The 22,152-nt window shown below is 55.8% G+C and overlaps 1 protein-coding gene across 7 annotated transcripts in view; it reads right to left on the minus strand.

Annotated features, from left to right (window-relative positions):
• Positions 1-22,152, minus strand: part of DLG3 (discs large MAGUK scaffold protein 3) — an 80,201-nt gene continuing 58,049 nt past the window's right edge. The window contains exons 12-25 of one of the 7 annotated variants that reach the window (XM_058847802.1): positions 21,492-21,648; positions 21,014-21,116; positions 15,508-15,622; positions 11,856-12,032; positions 11,129-11,204; positions 10,455-10,554; positions 7,659-7,700; positions 6,898-6,948; positions 6,016-6,117; positions 5,671-5,843; positions 4,995-5,104; positions 4,324-4,415; positions 2,500-2,629; positions 1-2,412 (exon numbers count right to left, since the gene is read on the minus strand). In XM_058847802.1, the coding sequence (XP_058703785.1) occupies positions 2,523-2,629; positions 4,324-4,415; positions 4,995-5,104; positions 5,671-5,843; positions 6,016-6,117; positions 6,898-6,948; positions 7,659-7,700; positions 10,455-10,554; positions 11,129-11,204; positions 11,856-12,032; positions 15,508-15,622; positions 21,014-21,116; positions 21,492-21,648 (1,405 nt within the window). In that variant the 3' untranslated portion in view covers positions 1-2,412; positions 2,500-2,522. Of the gene's footprint in view, positions 2,630-4,323; positions 4,416-4,994; positions 5,105-5,670; positions 5,844-6,015; positions 6,118-6,897; positions 6,949-7,658; positions 7,701-8,731; positions 8,778-10,454; positions 10,555-11,128; positions 11,205-11,855; positions 12,033-15,507; positions 15,623-16,145; positions 16,298-20,580; positions 20,782-21,013; positions 21,117-21,491; positions 21,649-22,152 lie in introns of those variants that run through there. The other 6 variants (XM_058847804.1, XM_058847805.1, XM_058847803.1 and 3 more) reach the window with 6 other exon arrangements.

Here is a 22,152-nt window from a genome sequence, read left to right on the forward strand (position 1 = left end):
TTCTTTGCAACTCTCTGTTTATTAAAAATATATGTCTCCTTGGAAGAAACACTGTTAACCAACTACTGTTGTCATGATCAATTCGATACTGTCAGCTATGCCATGGAGTACATCATCTTTTTCTCCACGTGACTTGATAGAGGGAGACAGGCTATTAGGAAAAAACAGAAAAAAGAAAAAAAAAAAAAGACAAAAAAAGATAGGAATGTGTGACTAGCACCTTAAGGACTTTTGTTTCCCTTACTCCACTTCTTCAGGGACCGACATTTATAGCAGCTGGAGCAGGACCAGCGGGGCAGGGGGCTGGATGCCCAGCAGGAATCCATTGCCAAAGTTCTGTGTGCTCCTTTAGGGTCGGTCCCACCGAGTGCAGAATCCTTCTGTCCTCCTCCGTGCTCACAGCTGCCTCTCTGTGTCCTGGCCCCAGAAGCTGCTCGGTCCCTGCAGGGCTCCTTGGCATTCAGGATGGGCAAAGGAAGCCTCTCCTCAGGCAGCACATGGAGTCTTACAGCAGCTGTGGCTGACGCTGGCAGCCGTGGCCTGTGTGCCAGGCACTGACACACCAAACCATCACCTTGGGGAGAGGGGACCACAGCTTGTCCCTGCCAAACGGGGAGGAGGAGACTTACCTGGTCTTGCTTGGACAGTGAGCTGTGCTGTGGGGTGTGGCACTGTGTGAGGAACAGCGTTCACCAGCTCTTTGTAAGGCGGGAACACTCGGAGCTGAACCGAGTACCCAGCACACACCCCTCAAAGGCCACACGAGGGCTTGTTCCCACAGTGGAGCCCCACTCGAGCACAGCAGCCCAAGTGCTCTCAAAGACAGCCATGTCCTAGCTTAGGGCCAAGGGTCTCGGTGCCAGCAGCCGCCTCTCTTGAAAAATGCCAGTGCCCAGCGGACGGGGCGGCTCTGCACCCCCTGTGCCTCAGCCTGCGAGCTGGGGCACCACATCAGGGCTTCGGGGTGGCTTGGGGGAGGCAGCAGAACCCAGCTTCAGCCACAGAATTCACACAGAGGTGTCAGAGACAGAGCCAGGCAAGGTGGCCACGCAGTCACCTTTGCTGGAAGGATGGCCCTTCCCCTGGGAGAGCCACCCCGGCACCTGGACACAGCAGGGCCGGGAACTTGGCATGGAGCAGGGAGGAGAGGAAGTTTTTCAATTCTGTTACTGATCTAGAAAATGTGAGTGTCCATCCAAGGCACAGCTGGGGGCTTTTCCTGCCAGTGGCTAATGCAGAAGGGAATGCCAGTGTGCTGCCACAAGCCAGAATGGGTCATTCCACCTGCACCCACAGGTACAGGGCCAGTCCAACATCCCAGGTTTTTCACAGCAACACAGGACAGTGAGTACATTTGTTCCATGTGGCCAGTAAAATATTTCTTAACTAAACACCACAGATCTAGATTCTATTTACAATAGAGCCAGCTTAAAAAATAAGTTAAAAAACTGGATTTTATACCCATTCAGTTCATCATTAACAAGAGAAAATGGAATAATAATAATAATAATAATAATAATAATAATAATAATAATAATTAAAAAAGCCAACACAACAACACAATATGGTTTTGGTTTAAAATCAGCTTAAAAAAATAGAACCAAAAGGAAACCTCTCATGCAAACACATAAGATGGTGTGTAAAACAATGTGCAATTTAATATGTAGTATCATCCATTCTCTTGCTCTGCAGCCTCCTGCTCAGTCTCTGTCTCCCAGCCTCTCTCAGGCCAGCTGCTGCTCCTTGCTCTGGTCCCTCCTGCACAGGCAGTACCAGTCTCTGCCCTGTCTCAGACCCAGGGTGGCTGCAGGGAACTGGCCTGGACAGGAGAAGTTTCCAAAGCACCTGGTACCATTTTGAGCTCTTCCTGCCCAAGTGGACTTTCTACGGCGAGTGGTTGGGACAGAGGAACTGAAAGAACCTTGCAATAATACAATACCTTTTCAGAGAGGTCCCTCAGAATTCCTAGTCCACATACATATATATATATATATATAATATATATATAATATCTCTCCTCTATATTATATATAAATTACATATACAGATAAATAAAATGCTTTCTGCTGCTCATCTGTCGCACTGTTCAGAGCTGCTAGACAGTCACACTTGGAAAAATGCCCCTGGAGCTCTGATACCAGCTCATGTGTTTGGAGTCCATTGTTTCACTTGCTTTCTTACATTAGTCCTTAGCCGCCTCCTCCCATCTTGATTCTTTGTTTAGTTAATAATAATAATAATAATAATATAATAAGAATAATAATAAAAAAACGACCTTGAATGGGTTTTCATCTGTCTCTAATGGAGCAGTGGGAAGGTCCATGCAGGAATGGTGGGAACAGTCACGTGATGAATGATAGGAGTTCATCCCAACAAAAGAAACAGGACTAGAAAACTCAATTTTGCGACGATCTAAAAAAGGGAGCAGGAATAGTTTTCATATCCCTCCCCCTCTGGGGCAGAGGGCTTGGATGGGTGGGACTTCGGAGATCTGCTCACAGCGAAGCAGTTGGGAGACATCTTCAGAGTTTCTCTGGGGACGGGACCCAGATGTAGTGCCCGGACTGGTCCTCAATGATCTGTTTGATTTTGCTGTAGATTTCCTCAAGAGAGTCTCCTTGTACAATGGCTGGAAGAGGAGAGAACAAGCAAGACCTTAAGCACCAGGCAGCACTGCCATGAGTTATGGGAGAGCCTTCCCGCTGCCCCAAAGGGCCGGAGGGCGCAGCCAGCAGGGGCAGGACCAGGTGGTGTCACAGCAGCTGCCATGGGCCCAGTGACACAGAGGGTTAAAGCAGCACCTCGGTGGGGATTAGCCAGCGCTGATCCCAGCTGGCAGAGCTCCTGACTGTGTGCAGGGCTGGCTGGGCTCTCCACACCAGGCTGCTAATCAGCTTTGCAAACTGTGTCAGGCACCGCGCTGAGGCTGTGGCTGGGCCTGGCACCACCACAGCTGCGCTGACCAGAGCGAGGGAAGGCAGGGCTGGGGCAGCACCAAGCACCTGCCCCGAGGTGCCAGCTTTGTCCCTTCCCTCTGGTTCTCCTGGCCAGCTGCTGAGGGCTCCTCATGTTTGCTGCTTCCTCTGCTGTGGGGTGGGAACACAGAGCTCTCAGGCTGGGAAAGGCCAGCGTGGCTCCCAGCAGCAACCCCTGCCCAGTGCTGCTGCTTAGCACAGACACAGCACGAGGCACTGAGCTGCTTACATCACAGGAAGATGCACATGAATGACCAAAGCTTTCTGGTAATCCAGCCTGCCTCTGTAACCCAGCCAAGACTATCCTCCACCATCTCCGCTCCCCCTAAGTTGCTGGCACAGGACCTGTAACAGTGACCATCTCTCTGCCCATTACTCGGTTCTTTCAACACATTTCAGCCAAGAGCATTCCTTTTTTTACAGGTCAACATCAACTTGCCCTCCAAGTGCACAGTGGTATGTTGAGGGCCTGCAAAACTGTGACATGACTGGAAGAACAGCCAGCAGCTCTGGAGCCCAGGACAGGAGGTCTGGGGAAAGCTCACTGTGTTTGTACCCAAATATTTGTCCAGCTGAAATCAGTTTTTAGAAAACATCCTGCTTGGGGTTTTTCCCAGCAGCTGTTAGATGGGTAATACACAGTTTGGCAACATTATCATTCCTCAGCTTAAGAAGAAGCAGCTATTGTACTGGAGAAAAGATGGAAGACCAGTTTCTCTGCCTCCTCACCTGCCTGTGGTTGTCCAGAATTAATCATGTTACAAACATTAGTTCCTTAATGCACTGTGTCATGAGCAGCTCATCTCAGCAGGCACAAAGCGTCAGCAACCCCTGGCTCTTGAGCAAAGACTACTTAGGAAGCAAGCCAAACTTCCAGTCCTTTTTGGTAGATATTTTGTAATAACTCAGGGCTGTCTCCACCACTTAGGTCATTAATTTTTTGTCTTTCCCCTTCTTTTCAAAACTTCTCTTTTCAAAAATGCTCCCCTTTTCTCCCATGCAGGAAGTTTACTTCCTGTAGACTTGTAGCACCCTGAAACCCTGTACTTAACCTGCTCGGGGATTTTTAGATTTTTTTATTACTGTTGAAGTTGGTGATAAGCTTTCACAAACTCAGAAAATCCTGCCTGACAACTTGTCTCCTCCTCTATGACTGGTTTACTCCTATCCAGTGATCTTGGAGCAGTCCCCTTGCAGAGCCCTCCTGGCAAAGTGCCATTTCTTTTTTGCTTTGATGAAGCTGGATGTTTTCCCATGACCCTGTAGTAGGACAGTGCTGCTAGAGAGGTCACAGCTGTTGGATGAAAAAATTAAGTAAATCAGATACAAGCCTGCTCAGGACACTCACCTGTAAAATATTCTCCGAACTCTTGCTCAAGTTTCATGGCTTTGTCAAAGACCTTGTTGGCCTGTTCATATGTCTGTCTCCGGTTCATCTCCCTGCCACACACAAAAAATAGAAACTTTTCAGCTCTTTTCCTTAGCAATGAACAGAAGCAAAAATAGCCCACAGAGCCAGGGTGCCTGGGAATCCTCTGTTCACAGGAATGGAAGCTGTGCAGGACCCAGCTCCCAAAGGCACAAAGAAGTTCCCCACAGACTCCAGGCTGCCTTGGCACTTCATCTCAACTCCCACCAGCTCTTCCCACTGTCACCTACCCCACCCCGCCTCACCATAGCAAGGAAGGGAATTCATATTCAGACAATCCCTTAAATTTATGAGACCACTGCAGAAGTCTCCCTGCTCGTCTAGGTTTTCTCATCTTCATAAAACATAGAAAGCAATTTGACCCCTTCTGACTCAAGAAGGGGTTTTCCCAGGCCTCTTGGTGCCAGCAGAATTTCTTCTGATCTCAGGGACAATCTCAAGCTGTTGAATCTCCTCACAGGTAATACTCTCTGCTGCTGCTCAGAAGAATTGCAAGCTCAGCTCTCACATCCTTTCCAGCCTGCACTACCCAGGCCCAGGAGCAGCAGGACAAGCAGCTGAAGAGGCACAGAACATGGTGCTGCACTTACATGAGGGCTTCAATGGATTTTGGTTTGATGAAAATGGCAATGGGATAAAGTTGTGCTTGTCGCAACCTCTTGATAGCATTGCCAGACACATCCAGGATGCAGTGCTTCCCCTGGAAAGGAGACAATCAGGATCAGGCCTACCCACACAGTCTACTCTGTGTGGGAAACAGCTTGTTAATACAGATGTGCTTGGAAAGGGAGGAGCCACAGAAATGAAACCCTACTCCTGAGACACAAGCCAGCTCCCAATGGCCTCACATTCCTGCTTGCTCAGGGCAGGACAGCAACAATGCAAAGGGGCTGAACCTTTGTCTGGACATGTGAAGCTATTTACAAGCCCTGGGTAACTCCAGGACTCCTCCAGAGGAACGTTGCTGCTTTGAGGGCACTCAGGTATCTCTATCCTGTGAGCTCCTGAGCACAAGGCTGGCCAAACAATGCCAGGCTTTTGGATGAAGTTTGGAGGACAGAGGTACCACGCTGGGGTAGAGTAACACAGCTGAGTAAAGCAACTACACGGCTTGGAAGGACTCTGGAGGGAGGAGAGGATTATGCCATGCTTGCTTAATGTGGTCACAGTCCTTCATTAACAACAGGGGAAAGGAGGGGAACTGCTGACTGCGTGAGGGTTCGGGCTGGATGCATCCCAGACCCAGGAATGCCACCTGACACTCACCCTCTCTGCCACCGCTCGCACTGACTGGATGCTGGTCCCATAGAGATTGTCATTGAACTGCCCAGCCTCTATGAACTTGTTGTCCTGGATGTCTTTCTCCATCTGCTCCCGGGACACGACAAAGTGATAGTCCTGTCCGTCCACCTCGTTCTCGCGCCGAGGCCTGGTGGTGTCTGCAGGAGAGTGGGCATCAAGAGAGCCCAGAGTGACACACGACAAACTGGGAGGGATAAAACCCACCCGTGCTCCCAGCCCCCTCCCCACTGTGGGCAAGACCCTGCAAAGAGCAGAGCCTCCACTCTCCCCTCCCTCCAGCAAGGGCACCGAGCGTCGGCTGGGACTTACGGGGCACGCAGGAACCAAACTTGTGTGGGAATTCAGAGATGAGGTCATCGTTAATTCGGTCCTTTGTCGGCCCCAGGATGATCACCGGCCTCGCGTAGTGAACTGTGAACGAGAGCCACAACCTGAGGCCCCACCTGTGCTGGGGCAGCTGACCCTACTGCCACTTTTGGCATTGACCTGCCCTCTCCCTGCTGGCAGTGGGTGCTCTTGCTCACATGGGCACCCAAAGGTGCCTTCTCCATGCACATTTATCTCCTCCTGGTCACGGTCAACATGTCCTTCCCATCTGACCCAAACCATATGTGTGGCCCTGGGGAAGGTTCTGCAGGTCTCCAGGGTCGCAGATCAGCAAAGCTGCTCCCTTGCTTGGGGCAGGAGCCAGGCAACCAGAACAGCTGGGTGAGGATGCCATGGAGCTGGGGGAGTGACGGGAGCCTAAAAGTCAGATCCAGCTTCTGGCAAGGACAGACCACCGAGGCTGGGACTATTCAGCCTGCGAAAGGGTCTGCAGGGTTTGAGCATCAAGCAGGGTTAAAGGCTGCAGACTGGGGGAGGGTTGTTCTGCAGCAGGGACCTGGTCTGAGGCAGGAAGGGATAATCTTATCCTCAGCTGAGGTCTAAAGCCCAGCTCAGTTTTAGCTCTGGATCTCTCCCTTGGTCTTGCAGACCATGACACAAATCTTTTCTGTTGATTAAAAGCGGGCAATCGAGGCCAGGGAAAGCTGTGCACACCTGGCTCCCTGCTGCACGCAACACACGAGACTGCACTTGCATCCACCCAGTGCTGTGCTGGTATGGCAGGAGGGGAGGACGCCCTGGCTGTGCTGGGGACACAGGTGGCCACACTGCAGTGGCCACAGGGCAGTTCAACCCAGGACTTACTTTCTTGCCGTGTCACTGGCTCGTACGACAGGATGGTGTCCTCTTGTCCTTCTGCAACAGAGCCAGGGGGAGGTGGGTGAGCACTTGCAGCAGCTCTCCAGCCCCTCTGAAGCTGTGAGGAGCTGGCTCCTGCACCTTCAGCCTCCCACAGCTCTAGGGACACTCCAGGCTGTCCCCATCACTCCACCCACAGATGTGAAGCACGACGGGCATGCAGTTACGAGCCCTTGAGCCACTTCAATTATTCATGTCCCAGCTCTGGGTCAAGCCTCCTCTCTCCCTCCCCCACCGCCGCAGGCTCACAGCCCATTGGGATGTAGCGCCCTCCCTGCAGGTATGTAGAGGACTTTCTGGGGACAAAGAGAGCATCTACTGCAGCTGGATCCCATGGCCTTGTACAGTCTTGGGCTCCAGGAGCCATCTATGCTACAGGCCTGGCCTCTGGCCATTGCTTCCTGTAGCAGGCACTGAGGATGGGGGATCATCATGGATTGGGAATCCACCACCCTGCCTTGGAGCAGAGTCCTGCAGCCAGGAGAGAGCAGTGAAGCAGGCAGGTTCACTCCTGCTCCCCAGCCCCTGCTCTCCCTGGCTCCGAGGAGGGAGCTGGCCGCAGCATCTCAGTGTCACCAGCAGGAAGGACCAGCCTCCGAACAGAACCACCACTGGGACAAGACAAGATGGAAGTGCCCAAACATGCACATTCATACAGGGACACACACACGTACATGGGGCGGGAGAGCAGGTGGACACACACTTACTGGAACTGCTCTCGCTGTCACTGGTGTTTGATGTCACGCCCTCTGCAAAGCAACCAGAGAGATCCCCTTGAGAAGGAGCATGGGCGGGAGGCACGGGGGCACCCTGGCTGTCACCCAGCACTACTGACCGAGGGCAGGACAGCACCAGCCTCCCGAAAAACCTGCAGCCCAGCACCCACTGGGACGAGTCTGTGCCACATGGGCAAGGGCGGCATCTTTCACCCTTTGCTGGGAACTCGGGGACATGCAGGGGGATGCTTCCAGGAGAAGACAGGGAGGCCAGGAGGGCCTGCCTGGCAGATGTGAAGGCACTGAGCTTCCCAGGCCGAGAGAAGGTGGAGTGCACAGGGAGGAGAAGGCTGGCAGGGGAGCAGGTGCAGCATGCACACAGCAGGCAGGGGAGGGCACAGCTGTGCTGGCACAGGGATGGGGAGCCTACCTCTGGGGACGGGGCTGGGACGCACAGAGACAAGACACTGACAGAATGGGACAGAGTTTGGGGCTTTGCTTGCTCAGGCTGATCCTAGTGCTGCGACCACCCCTCAGAGGCTTGCTGGCTGCTGCCTGCCCCAGTCAGGCTCTGCACTGGTTGGGGGGTGCGGATCTTGGCAGGGAACTCATGCCCCAGCTGAGAAGACCACGGGGCTCCTGTCATTATTCTGCAGTTCTGCATAAGCGGTAACCCAGAGAAAGGTGGGACCACCTCAAAATGTTCTCACCCACCCCATTCAGAGCAGGCCCATCAAGGCCACTTCCCACCCACACTGGCAGTGGCTCCGGGTGCTAAAGCAACAACCAACCCAGATAGGAGCAGGAAAAAGAGGACGAGGAGGTGCAGCAGGCACTTAGGGCATGGCCAACACCCCCACACAAGCTCCCCCATCCCATGTGCAGCAGCAGCACCTCGAGCCCCGCAGGCTCCGGCAGCACAGGGGGGCCCCCGGCAGCGGAGCAGCGCCCGGGGCTCCTCCTGCCCCACACCCAGGGAAGCACAGCTGCCCCGGCCAGAACCCAGCAATCCCCGGCACCGCCAGCCACAGAAACAGAACAATGCACATCGGAATTCAACTTACTCAGGTTCTTTGCTCCATAATAATCGTCACTTAACCCAGGGAAGTCCTGATTTCACAGACAGCAAGAAGAGGGAGAGGGGGAGAGAAGACAGCGCAGGAAAGGGGAGTCAGAGGGATGGGGGAGACAGAGCCAGACCAGCATTAGTGACAGGAGTGCAGAGCTGCAACTGCAAGTGAGATTAAATATTCAGAGCTGACACCATCAGCCCACTGCCAACATCTTGCCTTGTGCAGATGGACCCCCTGTGCCCCCCAAGCTCATCCTCTCTGCCAAAGAGCCCCCCGAGACACCCTGGGGAGGACAGGGCAGCCACAGCAGCATTGGCTGGCACCAAGCAGTTGCAGCCCTGAGCTGCTGGCACAGGGGCTGAAGTATTTCTCCTCGTGGAGTGTGCTGGCAGGGCACAGCGGCTCTGTGCCTCCCCGGCACAGCCTGGCCACTCTGGGACCAGGCACAGCATACAGTCCTATAACATGTGGCAGGAGGATGCATTTTTTCCCCACCCATGTGTGTCAGCTGCCCCACAACACAATGCTTGCACAGGTTATGGAAATGTGAGGCAGAGACCCCCCACTACTGCAAGCTGGGATGGACAGTGGCAGAGCACAGGGAGGGAGCTGGCTGTGTGCTGTGACACAGGCAGGTAGAGAGAGTGGCCTGTCACATCCTCATGCTGTGTCATCTCACTACAGGGCAGCCAAAAGTAAGCCCCCAGCTTCAGCACGGATCTCATTGGAGCCCATCCATGTCCAGGCACTACTAGAGACAGGCAGACACACAGACAACCTTCAGCACAGGCCAGAGGCTCGTGCTGTCCGCTAAAACCACCAGAAGCTGGCAGCAGCCTGTCATGGGCAGCAGAGGGATGCAGGGAGCCCTTGGAGCAGCCCAGCAGCATCCTCCTGCCTCTGTATGACACCCAAGACAGCCCCAGAGGGAGGGGATGTGTTTGCTGTGCTGGCACTGGGGCACAGACACAGCCCTGCCTTGTCCACCACCCCTTTCCAGAGGTGTGAGCACTGCCAGCCTGGATGCTTGCCCACGGAGTGGATGCAGTTCACCGCTTGGATGAGGGGCTGGATTTGGTGAGCAGCTCCAGTGCTGCCCACACCAGGATTCAGGGCAATGAGATAAATGCCCTGCCTTTACTGGGAGTCACAGGGTGGTGAGAGCTGCGGACCCCCAACATCTGTAGCCAGCTACCAAAGATGTGCCTCAGTCATAAGTGGGCAGAAAGGTTGTGGCTTCCCTGTGTCCACAGGGCTTAATCCGCTGGAAGGGCTCTCCAGTGGGAATGCGAAGCTGCAAGTCACTTCTAGGGAAGATGGAGCTGGGACCTCCCCAGGCTGAGCCCTGAGAGGGACAGGAGAAGCTCTGCAGGAGGCAGCCAGCCCCTCACTTGGAGGGAAGGAGGCAGAGGGAGGGAGCAGAGCCTGCAGCAAAGGCGGGAGAGCAGGGCAGAGCAGGGAGTTGGGTGGGTGTAAAGTTGGATGAAAAGATGAAGACATTGAACATGAGAGAAAGGAAGAGAGTGCCAGACTGCAGCTGTTGCTTTCATTTCAAGCTCCAGTTTTTCCCTAGCTGCTGGCACAACTCTGGAGCACAGACCTGAATACAGGCAGGTGCCAGGACCCCTGGCTATGGAAATGTGCTGAATCTCTTCCCTCAGGGCAGGGAACCTGAGGGGTGCAGGCTTGCCCTCTCTGGCCAGCTGCTACTTACGTTCCTGTCCGCTGCTCTCCTGGGCCAGGTTCTCTTTGCTCTTGTAAAATGGAAACTTTCGAGAGAGGCGAAAACTCTTTTTACGTTTCGTTTTGATCGACTGAAGAACATGGAGATGGAAGGGAGGACAGAAAAAACAATGGTGTTTAACACGTGTGGGGAAAATTAAAATGGAGAGACAATGAGGAGCTGTGTCAGGGCAGTCACCCTCAAATGAAATCATGGAGATTACATGAGAACTGTAATGCAAGAAAAAAATTAAGCATGGAGAAAAACATGTGGTAGGGATGCTGGGAAGCTGATGGGGCAGTCAGCAGCTCTGCAGGGGTAGCCAGGCTGTTCCTCCTTGCTTGTTGGCATGTTAGGCACTGCTCCTGAGGTATGAGGGCAGCTACCTTCACCAGTTGCCTGCACCAAGCCATGGGCTCTGCCACCCCATCACTCCAAACATGGGTCCTTCCCCAGTACTTTCACACCATCCTGGGCTCCTCTGCTCAATCACTGCATATTCATGGAGGGTTTGTGCCAAGCAGATGTGGGCCTGGGGGAGGTCCAGTCACACGGCTCTTCGCCTTGGGATTGTTGAGCTGCCCCACGAGAAGCTTTTGCTGCTGGGACTCATCCTGCTAGTTACCAGTTCCAGGTGCCCCACTGAGCCCCAGATCAGCACTTACCCTGTTAGACTCAATCATGCCAGTCCTGGCGTGGAACTTCACTGTTTTCAACCGTGCTCTCTCCTTCTTTTCCACCCTGATCAGGAGAGAAAGAGTCACTAGCACCATCCATGTGCTGTCCACGCTGCCCATGTGGCTCCTCAGGCAGCTCCAGAGGCGGTGGCCCCATTGGCAAATGGAAGCTCCTTCCCAGGGAGGCTCAGATGTGGAACTGCCTGCCCAGGGCCTGGCCTGGGCCAGTGTCTGCAGGAGCAGGAGAGGAGCCAAGCCAGCCTTCCCAACAGGGGAACAGACTCAAGGTTGGCTTTGCTAACCTGAAGGCAGGAGCAGCCAGCTCCTCTGCTCTCTGTCACTTCCCACCTCACAGACCTGGCTACAGAGCTGGGCAGCTTGACAGAGGACACAAGGAGCAGCCCTTGCTGCTGTGACTCTGCTCTCACACGGAGACCAAGACTGGCTAACACCAACTCCCCATCCCCACAGGGACCACAGAGGGGGCTGAGCACTCCCTTCCTCACTGGAGTCTCACCCAGCTTTGGAGAATACCTGCCTAGGGATACTTGCACATAGACCCAGCCTGCAACCAAGGTGCCCTTGGCAGGTGGGCTGGGGCAACAAGGAGATCCTAGCCTGAGCCTGAGCAGAGCCCTGAGGGCTGCAGGGCTTGCAGAGCTCAGGGAAATCCTGGGGTCACCAAGAGTGACAGCTCCTGCTGATGGACACTCACCTCTTCTTGCTGGGGATGACCCCAATCTGCTCGCTCTCGCCGTGGGGTGTGACGAGCCTGGCTTGCCACCACTCGTCATCAGAGGCATTGATGACGTGCAGGATATCCCCGTAGGAGAAGCTGAGCCCCTGGCTGGGCAAGCAACTGTCCCGGGTCCGGTCATAGTCAAACAGGGCTCTGTGGAGGAGCAGAGAGGAGCGATGCCTTCTCTGAGCATGGCCAGGCAGTGAGGGCAGCAGCACTGCCAACCTCCTGGGGCACTGTCACCTTCACACCTTAAAAAGTTTAAGTCCAACTGCTGCCAAGGTGAGCAGTGCTGCCAGCCACCAGCACATCCCTTGGCTGGAAGGCTCAGCACAAGCCCTGAAGAGTGCAATGCAGGAACATCCGTGCTGGACTGAGAGAACTCACTACTGAGCTCAGCTGCAGGATGCAGAAGAGCCATAGATGCACTGGACGTGTCTGTGGTTAGGGAGCAGGCCAGGCCCACTGCAGGAGGGCTGCTCCCCACCATCCCTCCGTGGCTGCGGGGCCAAGGAATGGGATGTGGAACATCAGATCCCACTGCTGGTGGGTGGTTGCACAGGCAGAGACCACCAGACCACCAAGGCATTGAGCACAGCCTTTATTTACATACAGAGGCTGTGAATGATGAATGCATCTCAAGAGTATATATATCTGCTTCCACAACTGATCCTTTTTACACCCCTAAACACCTCCTGTGAGAACAGATTTTCAAAACCAAACTAACCAGCTATAGAAAAGATTTTGGTTTTTTACTAGAGGAGCACTAATACTTTTCCCACACATGTACAGGACACACAGCACTGCAGCCTGTACCCATCAGCTGCTCTCAGTGGCTTCACCTGCAACTCATTCTACTGATGTCAGATCACACAAACTGTGTCTGCTTTGATGCATCAGCTTGAAAAAAGACAAAGAAAGGGAAGAGTCACTAAAAGTACTGGCAGCACAACCTCTGTATTTGCTCCTGGGACACTGGCCCCACTGGCCCCCAGCCCAGCATGAGCCCAGGCACTGCAAACACTGGCTTGCTGCTGGTTTAATCCTGGCCCTAATAAAACTTCAAGCAGGAAGGTTCCACTGTGGGGACTCCAAAAGGGGTCTAAAAGCACACTCTAAGTGGAAGGGCTGAGGGATCATGTGGCATGTCCCTGTGGAGCAGCAGAGCTTGCATGGCACTTCTGCCAGTGAAGTACTGGGTTATGAAACCTTTCAGGGCACCTGGGGCTGGGTCTTGAATGGGAAGAAGAAGGGCTGCCCCACAGGGAGAGCTCTTTGGGACAAGACCAAAACTCCCCTATGCATCCAGATATGTTCAGGCACTAGATCTGTTCTCCTTGCTCAGGGCTGGGGCAGCTCTTGTGCTCGTTCCCTCCACAGGGCAGTGTGGCTGGAGCTAGCAGCAGAGCACCAACGGGTGCTTTGGCCAGAGGTAATCAAGCCTTGCAGGCAGCTCCAGGCCAAAAGATAAGGCTGCATGTCGGCTGACAGGCCCCTGTGAGGTCAGTGCTGCTGGCCAAGGCCCTGGGGAACTGGTCAGGCCGGTTCCCAAAGCCAGGCAGGCTGCGAGAAGCCCTGCCCACTCCACGTACTCTGCTCTGCAGAGCAGCGCAGGGCCCATGCTCCTCTGACAGCAGCCACCAGCATCCCAGGACAGGCCCAGTGAGATCTCTGCATGGGCAGGACACCTGTGAAGGCAGCACACAGGGCACTGGCTACCCCAAGGCACCCTGGCTGTGCTAGCATGCAGGACACGCCATGGCTTGGTCCTCCTCTGGGTGCACGGGGTCAGATGGCAGCTCAGCTCTGTCCCCAGGCCAGCTCACAGCACTCACAGCCAGGAGAGCAGATGGTCTGGCTGGAGGGAAGGGAAGCAGTACCAAGGACTCCCATGGCTTCCTCCTGGTGCCCAGGCACAATGCCTGCCTGACCTCCATCCCCACCCGGCATGGCCCCAGTGCTGGCAGACTTTGCCCTGCGGCAGTGCAGGGAGGTGACAGGCAGGACGTGAACCTGCCTTGCCCCTGCCTTTGCTGCAGGAAACTCCAGCACCCCCAAATCAGCTCCAGCAGGCACTTGGGTGCCCAGCTCCAGCCCTTCAACAGCACACAGGACGCAATGCAGCTGCACAGGGTTGACTCAAGCAGTTGGGTAGCAAGTCCTGTAATTGATGTCCTGTCCACAGCGCAGCAGCTCAGCTGGTTTCGGGTAAACTGTGCTTGAAACTACCCCGCCCAGAAGGGCTGGGGCAGCCTGGGCACCCAGCAGTTCTTTCAAGCATGTTTGCAGGGTGTGTGTTGAGCAGAGTGCTGTGAAGGACCACACTGGGGAAAAAGCCCTCCCCTGGGATCACCCTCTCAGCAAGGCACAGCCCAGCTCCACCTGGGTTTATGTGAGGGGGACACAGTGCTGTGGAGGCCTCCAAAGCCCCACTGGGGGGTGCACCAAGAATTAAGAAATGCTAGGAGTAGTGCGGAGGCAACAGGGAGCTCTCTGGTTCAGAGGGATACTTTGATACATGAGCACCCTTCCAGGCAGAGAACAGGCTCAACTCAAGCTGGACCCAGCCTAGACCCTCCTCCACACATGAGAGTGTCCACAGGACAGCAGGGGAGTGAGGGCAGGACTAACAAGATGATGTTTATTCAACACTGCACCCAGCTTGTTGCACACCCCTAGGAAGCCCTGAGATGCTAAATTGAGCAAGATGCCTGCAGAGACTTGTGGGAAGGTGTGAACTGCAGGAACCCAGAGCTGCAGCTCTTCCCTCCTGCCGTGCTGGGCTTGCAACATTTCCATCAGGCCTGAAGTCCCTCTGCATGGAGCAGCCATGCAGTGAGAGATGCAGGCTGAGGCTCATGCAGCCTCGGCCCTTGCCATCCTTCTCACAGGGAAGGAGAAGCATCATCCCTTGCTCCTGCCAGCCTCACGTGCAACAGGCTGTGGAGGGTGAGGATTTACAGGATTATTTTAATTTCCAAGTTAAAATTACCCATTAGGTCTCATCCCACTGGTGCTGTGGCAGGCAGGAGGTGACAGGAGGCAGGCAGGGGTTGTCCTGTCCACACAGGACTTGCAGCAGTTTGAACTGCATGGCTGTTTAACCCATGCCTGCCTGTCCTCCACCTGGCTCCAGACCAAAAGTGCTTTGAGGGCTCAGAGCACTAATCCTCCTAAGAGCTCATCTCCCATCCAGCCAGATCCTGCCACAGGAGCAGCAGGTGGAGACAAGGAGAAGCCTGTTAGCTGGTTCAAGGAGAGTGCCCGGAAAGCTGACACAAGCTGCCTGTGGCAGAAGCAGGGCTGGATGCCCACCGTTTCCCTGTTTTCCAGTGGTCCTCAGTGTGTTGTGCTGGCCAGCAGCCACACAGGCTCTGTAGAAACCACTGCTTCCCAAACTTGGGAGAGGCATTCAAGCACCTAGCCTTGACAAGCCAGAGCAAAAGCCCTGCTCTCCCTGCCGCACCCTCCAGGCTGTGTGATGCATCCACAGCCCTCCCCTGGCCCCTGACACACCGTCCTCAGAGGCACCACACAGCCCAGGCTGGGCACCACGCAGCCCCCCCCGCAGCCCATGCCGTGGGCATGTGCCCATCCCGGCCACCTGCCGGGAGCAGCGGAGCCTTACCGGACATAGAGCGATCTCTTCTCGCTTGTCCGGAGTGAGCCGGAGCCGGAGCTCATGCTGCTGTTCATCATCTGCTCCCGCAGGTCGTGGATCTTGGACTCAAAGCGGCTGTACTCTGTGGGGACAGGGCTGGTCAGTGCAGGCACAGCTGCCCCCAGGCTGATCCCCACGCCCAGCCAGGCCTGTCCACGAGGCACCTCGCCCACGAGCCTGTCTGTCCCCACACACAAGGGAGGGCAAAGATAAAGGGGTTGCAGAACTCTGCAGGAGTCCAGCTAGGCCTCCAGAGTAGGCAGGGTTCCAGCTGCTCCCAACCCCACCACAACTTCCCAACAACAGCCCAGGCAAGGGCTGCTGTGACCTCCACTGCTGCTGAGCTGCAGCTCCATGAGGGAATGGCTGGGCAGGACTTGGCAAGCTGCTGACCTACAGAGCAGTTCAAAACATGCAGAGAGAATGAGAGCCCCTCCAGGAGACCCTTGCCCACCAGCTGGAGCAGTGAGACATGACCACAGCCATTGGGGGAGCCCCCAGCTACCGCTTTGCTGGCAGCAAAGACCTCCTCAGCAGGAATGGGGAAAGGGAGGCAAAACACAAAGTCCCTGCCCTTGGAAGAGGAGCAGGGAGGAGGAATTCACCTTTTGCTTCTACATTCCAGCAGGAGAGACGTGCAGGAAGAGCTAGGGAACCCTCCAGAAGACACCAGCACCTTCCTGCCAGGCAGCTGGGCAGGAGCAGCCGCCACCCCAGCACCTGCTGCTGCGCCAGCCCGACCTTCAGCCGGGTGCAAAGGTCAGGCTGACACGCAGAGGGTGGAGGCACCAGGCCTCCCTACCCAGGGCTGAATGAGGAAAGTGCAACTGTGGCTCCAGGAAAGCTGCTGGCACTGCCACAGCCCACAGTGCCAGATCTCACCTCCTAGCCTTGATTTTGTTGCTTGGGCATATCCTGCAGTTACAGGTGAGAGAGGACGAGGCTCACCTGTGCTGTAAGACTTGCCTAGAAAGTCTTATCCACAACAAGTGGACAAGAGTCAGTGTTTTAGAAGTGGCTTGGGTTTCAGTTCTGGGACGGGGAGCACAGCAGCTGAGCTGTGGAGGCAAGTGCTCACTGCAGAGCAGAGCCACAGCTGTGCTGTGCCTGTGGAGCCACATCACATGGGGGGAGCAGCAACACTGCTCAGAAATGCTCTGTGGGCTTTGTTTGGGAGCCAGTCTCTCTCTCATGGACTGTCAGTGCAGATAAAAACAGGGTTGGGGTATGGGACAGTGCAGCTGCAGCTCAGCATTTGCTGCCCTACAGCCTGGGTATCCCCCAGCTACACCCAGTTGCCAAAGATACATTTTTACTTAAACTGGAAAAAAAAAGGCAATACACACAAAAACGGCCAAGTGGCACACAGAAACTCCATGCTAAGCCCCTTCTCCTGCCATGCAACACCCAGAGTTACTGCAACACCCGGCAGGGTCGGTTGCTTAAGGTGGAGACCATGAGAACCCCCGACTGCCCCATGCCAAGGGGCACCCACTGCCTCATCTGCCTTCCTGCTGGCAGAGGGAAACACAGACGCACCAACGCATGGACAACGCTTATTTTACAAGAAAACTGAATTCTGCCACCAAAGCAGCACTGGGGTTTTACGGAACTCTCAGCTGGGGGAAGTGAGCTTCATCCCACTGTACATCTCTTGCCCCACACAGCTCATTCTGCCCTGGAATACCCATAAGCTCTTGAAATCTAGAGAAGCATCTGTCAGAAGCAGGTACAGCTTCTTCTTAAACATTCTTTGGTACTGAAGAGCTGTTTCATCCAAAAAGCGCCACTAGAACCCTTTTTTCCAGCCATGTCATTGCAAACCCTGCTGGGGGCACAGATTCCCTGAACACCCCACACAGAGGAGACCACTGCTCCTGCTACATAGTCTCACATTCCTCCCACAACACTCTTCTCCACAAATGTGGAGGATACACTGCCTGGGATTGGACAGCAAACATAGGGCAGAAGGAGGTTTCTCCACCCCTAGCATCAGGGTGGGGGTGCTGGAAGGGCAACTTGTAGGTGCCACTGCCCTGCCAGAAATGGCATATGCATTCCCCTGCACGCAGCCCAAGGGCAAAGTTCTCAAATGCCCCCATTTCAGCTGGGGCACTCCATGGAAAGGGACTTTCCTAGTTTTGCTGGAGTGGCCACACTGCTTGGAAGGGTAGGAGAAGCTCACTGACATGACAAGAAGCACAAACCAGGCTGGCTGTGGCAAGCTGAAGGACACAGGGGCTGCTGTGGCTTTAACCCCCCAGAAAGCAAACACAGTCCTACCCTAGGAAGGGTCTTCCAAGGAGCCACCAACGCACATTTGCTCCAGCTGTGGGAAGGCACAGAGTGGAGGAGCAGCCAGCCCCAAAGCAAACCCACTGCCTCTCTCCCATGGGCACTCTTTTAACTGCACATTAGAACAGTCTGAGACAATTACCAGCAGATCATCCCCAGCAAGGAGTGCTCCTGCCTTTGCTCCCTAACTTAGGGCCACCTCGGCTCTGCACCTTGACCCTCATAAGATCTCCTGTGCAGCTGAAACCCTCCCAGGAAGCTTGCCCAGGATGCAGCAGGGAGGTGAGCCAGGACTGATCCCCACAGCGTTCAACACGTTCAGGACATGTTTATCAAGACTGAAAAGTATGTAACAGGTGAGCCGGCACCTCTTGCTGTGAGTGCCGTCGCGGCGCTGTGCCGTGTGCCAGGATGTTTGCTCTTTTCACTCAGCAGCTCGATAAAAACACCACTGTACCCTCCCACTGCTTTTCCCTTTCCAGGGTGTGGGTGTTCGTAAAGCTGGGCCTGATTCTGTCCCCTGGGGCAAGCTCCATGCTGGGAGTGGAATCCCCGAGTGTGTGCACGCTGTAGACCACTATCAGCAGGCAGGGATCACCTGCCTGCCCCAAGGATCCCAGAACCAGCACATGTGTGTGACACACCTGCAAACACGCCCAGCAGAGCCAACAAAGCTGTGGGTCTGCATCTGGGCACCAGGACACAGCACAAAGGAGAAGGCGTTGGCAGAGATGGGAGCCACACTGGAAACTCAGCTCCTGAGTACACATAAAGCCCTGTATCCAAACACTCCTGCCTGGGCCATCAGCAGGGCCCAGAAATGCTCTGTCACAGGTTTCAGCACAGCCACTTGCAAAACCTACTGACAGCTTCAGCCTGGCATTTTAGCATCCTGACCCCAGACATCTTCCCTCTGTACAGACACTTCCCTCCACAGGCATAGGAAAGCAGAAGAAAGCACAGCCATAGGGAAAGCTCAGAAGCTTTTATAACTCTTTGCACGGCCCTGGAACTTTCCTTTGAACAGACCGGCTTAGAGAAAGGCCATAATGTGACTTTTTGTATTTTCAGGCGGGGAATGTCAAAGCTTTGTTGCATGGGGTGTGAGGAGGGGGAACTGCCAAATCCAAGCGCTGGTGACAGCAACAGGCAAAGGTCAGGGGAAGAAGTGCTCAGAGGGAATGGACCTCAAAAAAATTCTGAGGAACCATCACTCCCCCCCTCGTTGACAGCAGGCAGCAGTGGTCAAAGGTGCTGGTGCCAAGAAGAAAGGCAGGACAGCAGCTCCTCTTTCTAACCTTTCTTGGTCTGGTCTTTGCTTCTTTTACCTCCTAGCATCTGGCAGGACAAAACAGGGAGGGCCCCTCAATCCCCTGAGACCTGCACAAGCAGCCTCTCTGCCCCCTTGGAGCCCCAGCAAGGTCAGACACAGAGCAAGCTGTGCTCATCCAGCACCCCAAGGCAAGCCCTGCCCACGCTCAGGTACGAGAGACAGGTGCCATCCGCTGCCTCTGCTAGCAGGAAGGACTTCTCAAATCCCCTTTCCACCAGCATCTCCTCCTTCGGCCATCCCACAATCCAGCTCTCCTGCTCCTTCCACATGACAAACATAGAAAAGACAAACATTTGAGAGTCCATGGCCCATTGAGTGGGCCCAGCCTCACCCACACTGGGGGCTCACACCAGAGAGATATTTCCCCGTGACTCCCAGCCCTTCAAGCCTCTGTAGCACTGAGGGCAATTTCCAGGATACAACAGCCTGTACTCCACAGCCACAACGCTGCCTCCCGGGATGGTTGCAGCTCCTGTGCTGGGTGCTGCTGCCCACACGTGCCAGGAACCATCAAAGACATGGTAAGTCACCAGCTACAACACATCGACATTTCCGCCTTGGTCTAAGGGGATTTCAAAACATCTTGTCCAGTTTGGCATTTAAGAGCCACTCTTGGTTGGTGTCTTTGCCAAATCTCAAGTGGCAAAGGGAGCCAGAAATACAAGAACATTAAGTGCTTCCTGGAAAGAAAGAAAAAAAAAAGCCAAAACAAACAAACCCCACACCCACAGCACAGCCCTGAGCAGCACTAATGACTCGGTGCCCCAATGGCCCCTGCCACAGGATGGAGGAATAGTGGAGACCGGGACCAGCAGGACATTGCCCAGCAACGCCACAGAGGAGGGACAAGACGAAGGACATGCTGAAGGTGGGACATCGGCCTCCTTGGAGAGGACAAGAACAGCTGGTGGAGAAAGCCAGTGGGCCCAGGCGGGACACCTTTTCCAGCGGACGGGAACGGCTGCGTCCCAGCACGTGCACGGTGCCGCTCTGGGCACGGCCCCGGGATCAGCCGCGGCCCCTCGCTGGCTGCCGGGGCACCCTCCCAGCGCTCGCCCTCCCAGCCCACGGGCCACGCTCCAGCGCTACCGCCCAGGGAAGCTTTCTGCGGGCAGCTGCCCGCTCCCTTCTCACTACCCCTGGCGGGACCACCAGCCCCCGCCGCTGCCGAGGGAATCGGAACCCAGCGATAAAGAAAGGGTCGGGGTGGTGCCGCAGGTGGGATGCTCAGAGGTGGGGACGAGCCCCAACTCCGCAGCGATGCCCCGGTTCCAGCCCCGCCGGCACCGTGGTCGCCCTGCAGGACCCCTGAGCTCTCCCGACCACGGGGTCCCTCCAGCAAGGCCCGTGGGACCCCACGGAGCCGGGCCTCGCGGCGACGCCCTCCGGCAAGCAGAGCTCTTCCCCCTCACCCGAAGACGACCCCGTTCCGTCGAGCCCCGCCGCGGCCCCGATGCCGGTGGGGTCGCGGCCGGGCTGCCCGTGCGGCGGTGGGCGCTCACCTGCAGGCGGGGCGGCCGCGGCCCCGCACCCGCCCGGCCCGCACACAAAGCCGCGCAGGCACGGCCGGCGGGACGCCGCGGCCCCGCCCCCTCCCCGCGTCGGCCAATCGGCGTCCGCCCCGCCCCGGGACACGCCCCCGGCGGAGCCTCGCCCGCAGCCCCTCGCCCCGGCCTCTTACCCCGCGCGCCAGCCACCGCCCCGCCCCTCATCTGCATATCCACACCCACCTCATCTGCATATCAACACTCCTTATCTGCATAACCACTCCTCCCATGGGCATGCCCCGCCCTCCTCGGTCCCGGTCCCGCTCCCGGTCCCGCTCCCGGTCGCTCGTGGCGGTACCTTCCGGCCGGTACTGCGCGATGATGGTCACCGTCTGCCCCGCCCGCTTCAGCGCCGCCGCCGCCTGCTCGTGGGTGGCGTTGCGAAGGTTCACGCCGTTCACCTGCGGGGACAGAACGGCTCCGCTGAACCACACCCATGCGGGTACCGATTGAGGGGGTCTGCCCCGCGCCTCGGCCCCGCTGCTCCGCCTCTGTACCGCTACCCACGGTACTCACGGTACCCACACTCTCAGAGCCTCGTCACTGCCGCTGCAACCCCAGTACCACGCCTGGTACTGGCACTTCCAGTACCGGCACACCCAGTACCAGCCCCCGGCTAGCCCAGGCACCAGGGCCCCACCGCAGGCACCCCGCAGCCGTGTCAACACACCGGCACCAGGGATGAATCCCACAGATCTGTGCTTCGGGCGGGGGACACGTGCCCACCCGGGACTATGGGACGCCATGAAGGGGCAGCGAGTGCCCCACCAACTCACCGAAAGGATACGGTCTCCCCTCCGCAGCTCCCCACTGAGGTCAGCAGGGCCTCCAGCCAGGATGAAGGACACAAAGATCCCTTCGCCATCTTCCCCTCCAACAATGTTGAAGCCCAGGCCAGTGGAGCCTTTGTGCAGGATGATTTTCCGGGGCTCCCTGGTAGGACATGTAAGGGACAGGGAGACATCAGGGTGAGGAGCAGCAAAGCTGGTGACAGGCTTTTCTGTGCTCAGGGTTTGTGGCACATTGGTGGGGCTGGAGTCATCCGAGTGCAGCCTGTGTGACTCAGCCCTCAGCACTGTGGAGACTGATAAACCAGAAGAGATGGCAGGTGGTGTGACATGAGACACAGCATGGACAGAGACAGAGCATCCACCATGAAATGATACACAGGAACACTGAACTGCATGGTGGCATCTGATGCCATGAGCCAGGAGAATGGGATCAAGCCCCTCCACAGCATGGCAAGTGTGCCTACAACCCCATGCACCCCTCCAATGCCACAGACCTTGCACAGCTCAACAGAAGTCCTAAATTTTTTGATGACTTAATTCTATCACAGCTCAAACAATAGGCAGGCAAAAGCAGGAGGATGGCCTGGCATTGCAAAACTCCTGTGTCAATTGTCTGGGAGAAAGAAACAATGTGATGGGAACAACA

The sequence above is a fragment of the Poecile atricapillus genome, chromosome 12, assembly GCF_030490865.1.
Source record: "Poecile atricapillus isolate bPoeAtr1 chromosome 12, bPoeAtr1.hap1, whole genome shotgun sequence".
NCBI lineage: Eukaryota > Metazoa > Chordata > Aves > Passeriformes > Paridae > Poecile > Poecile atricapillus.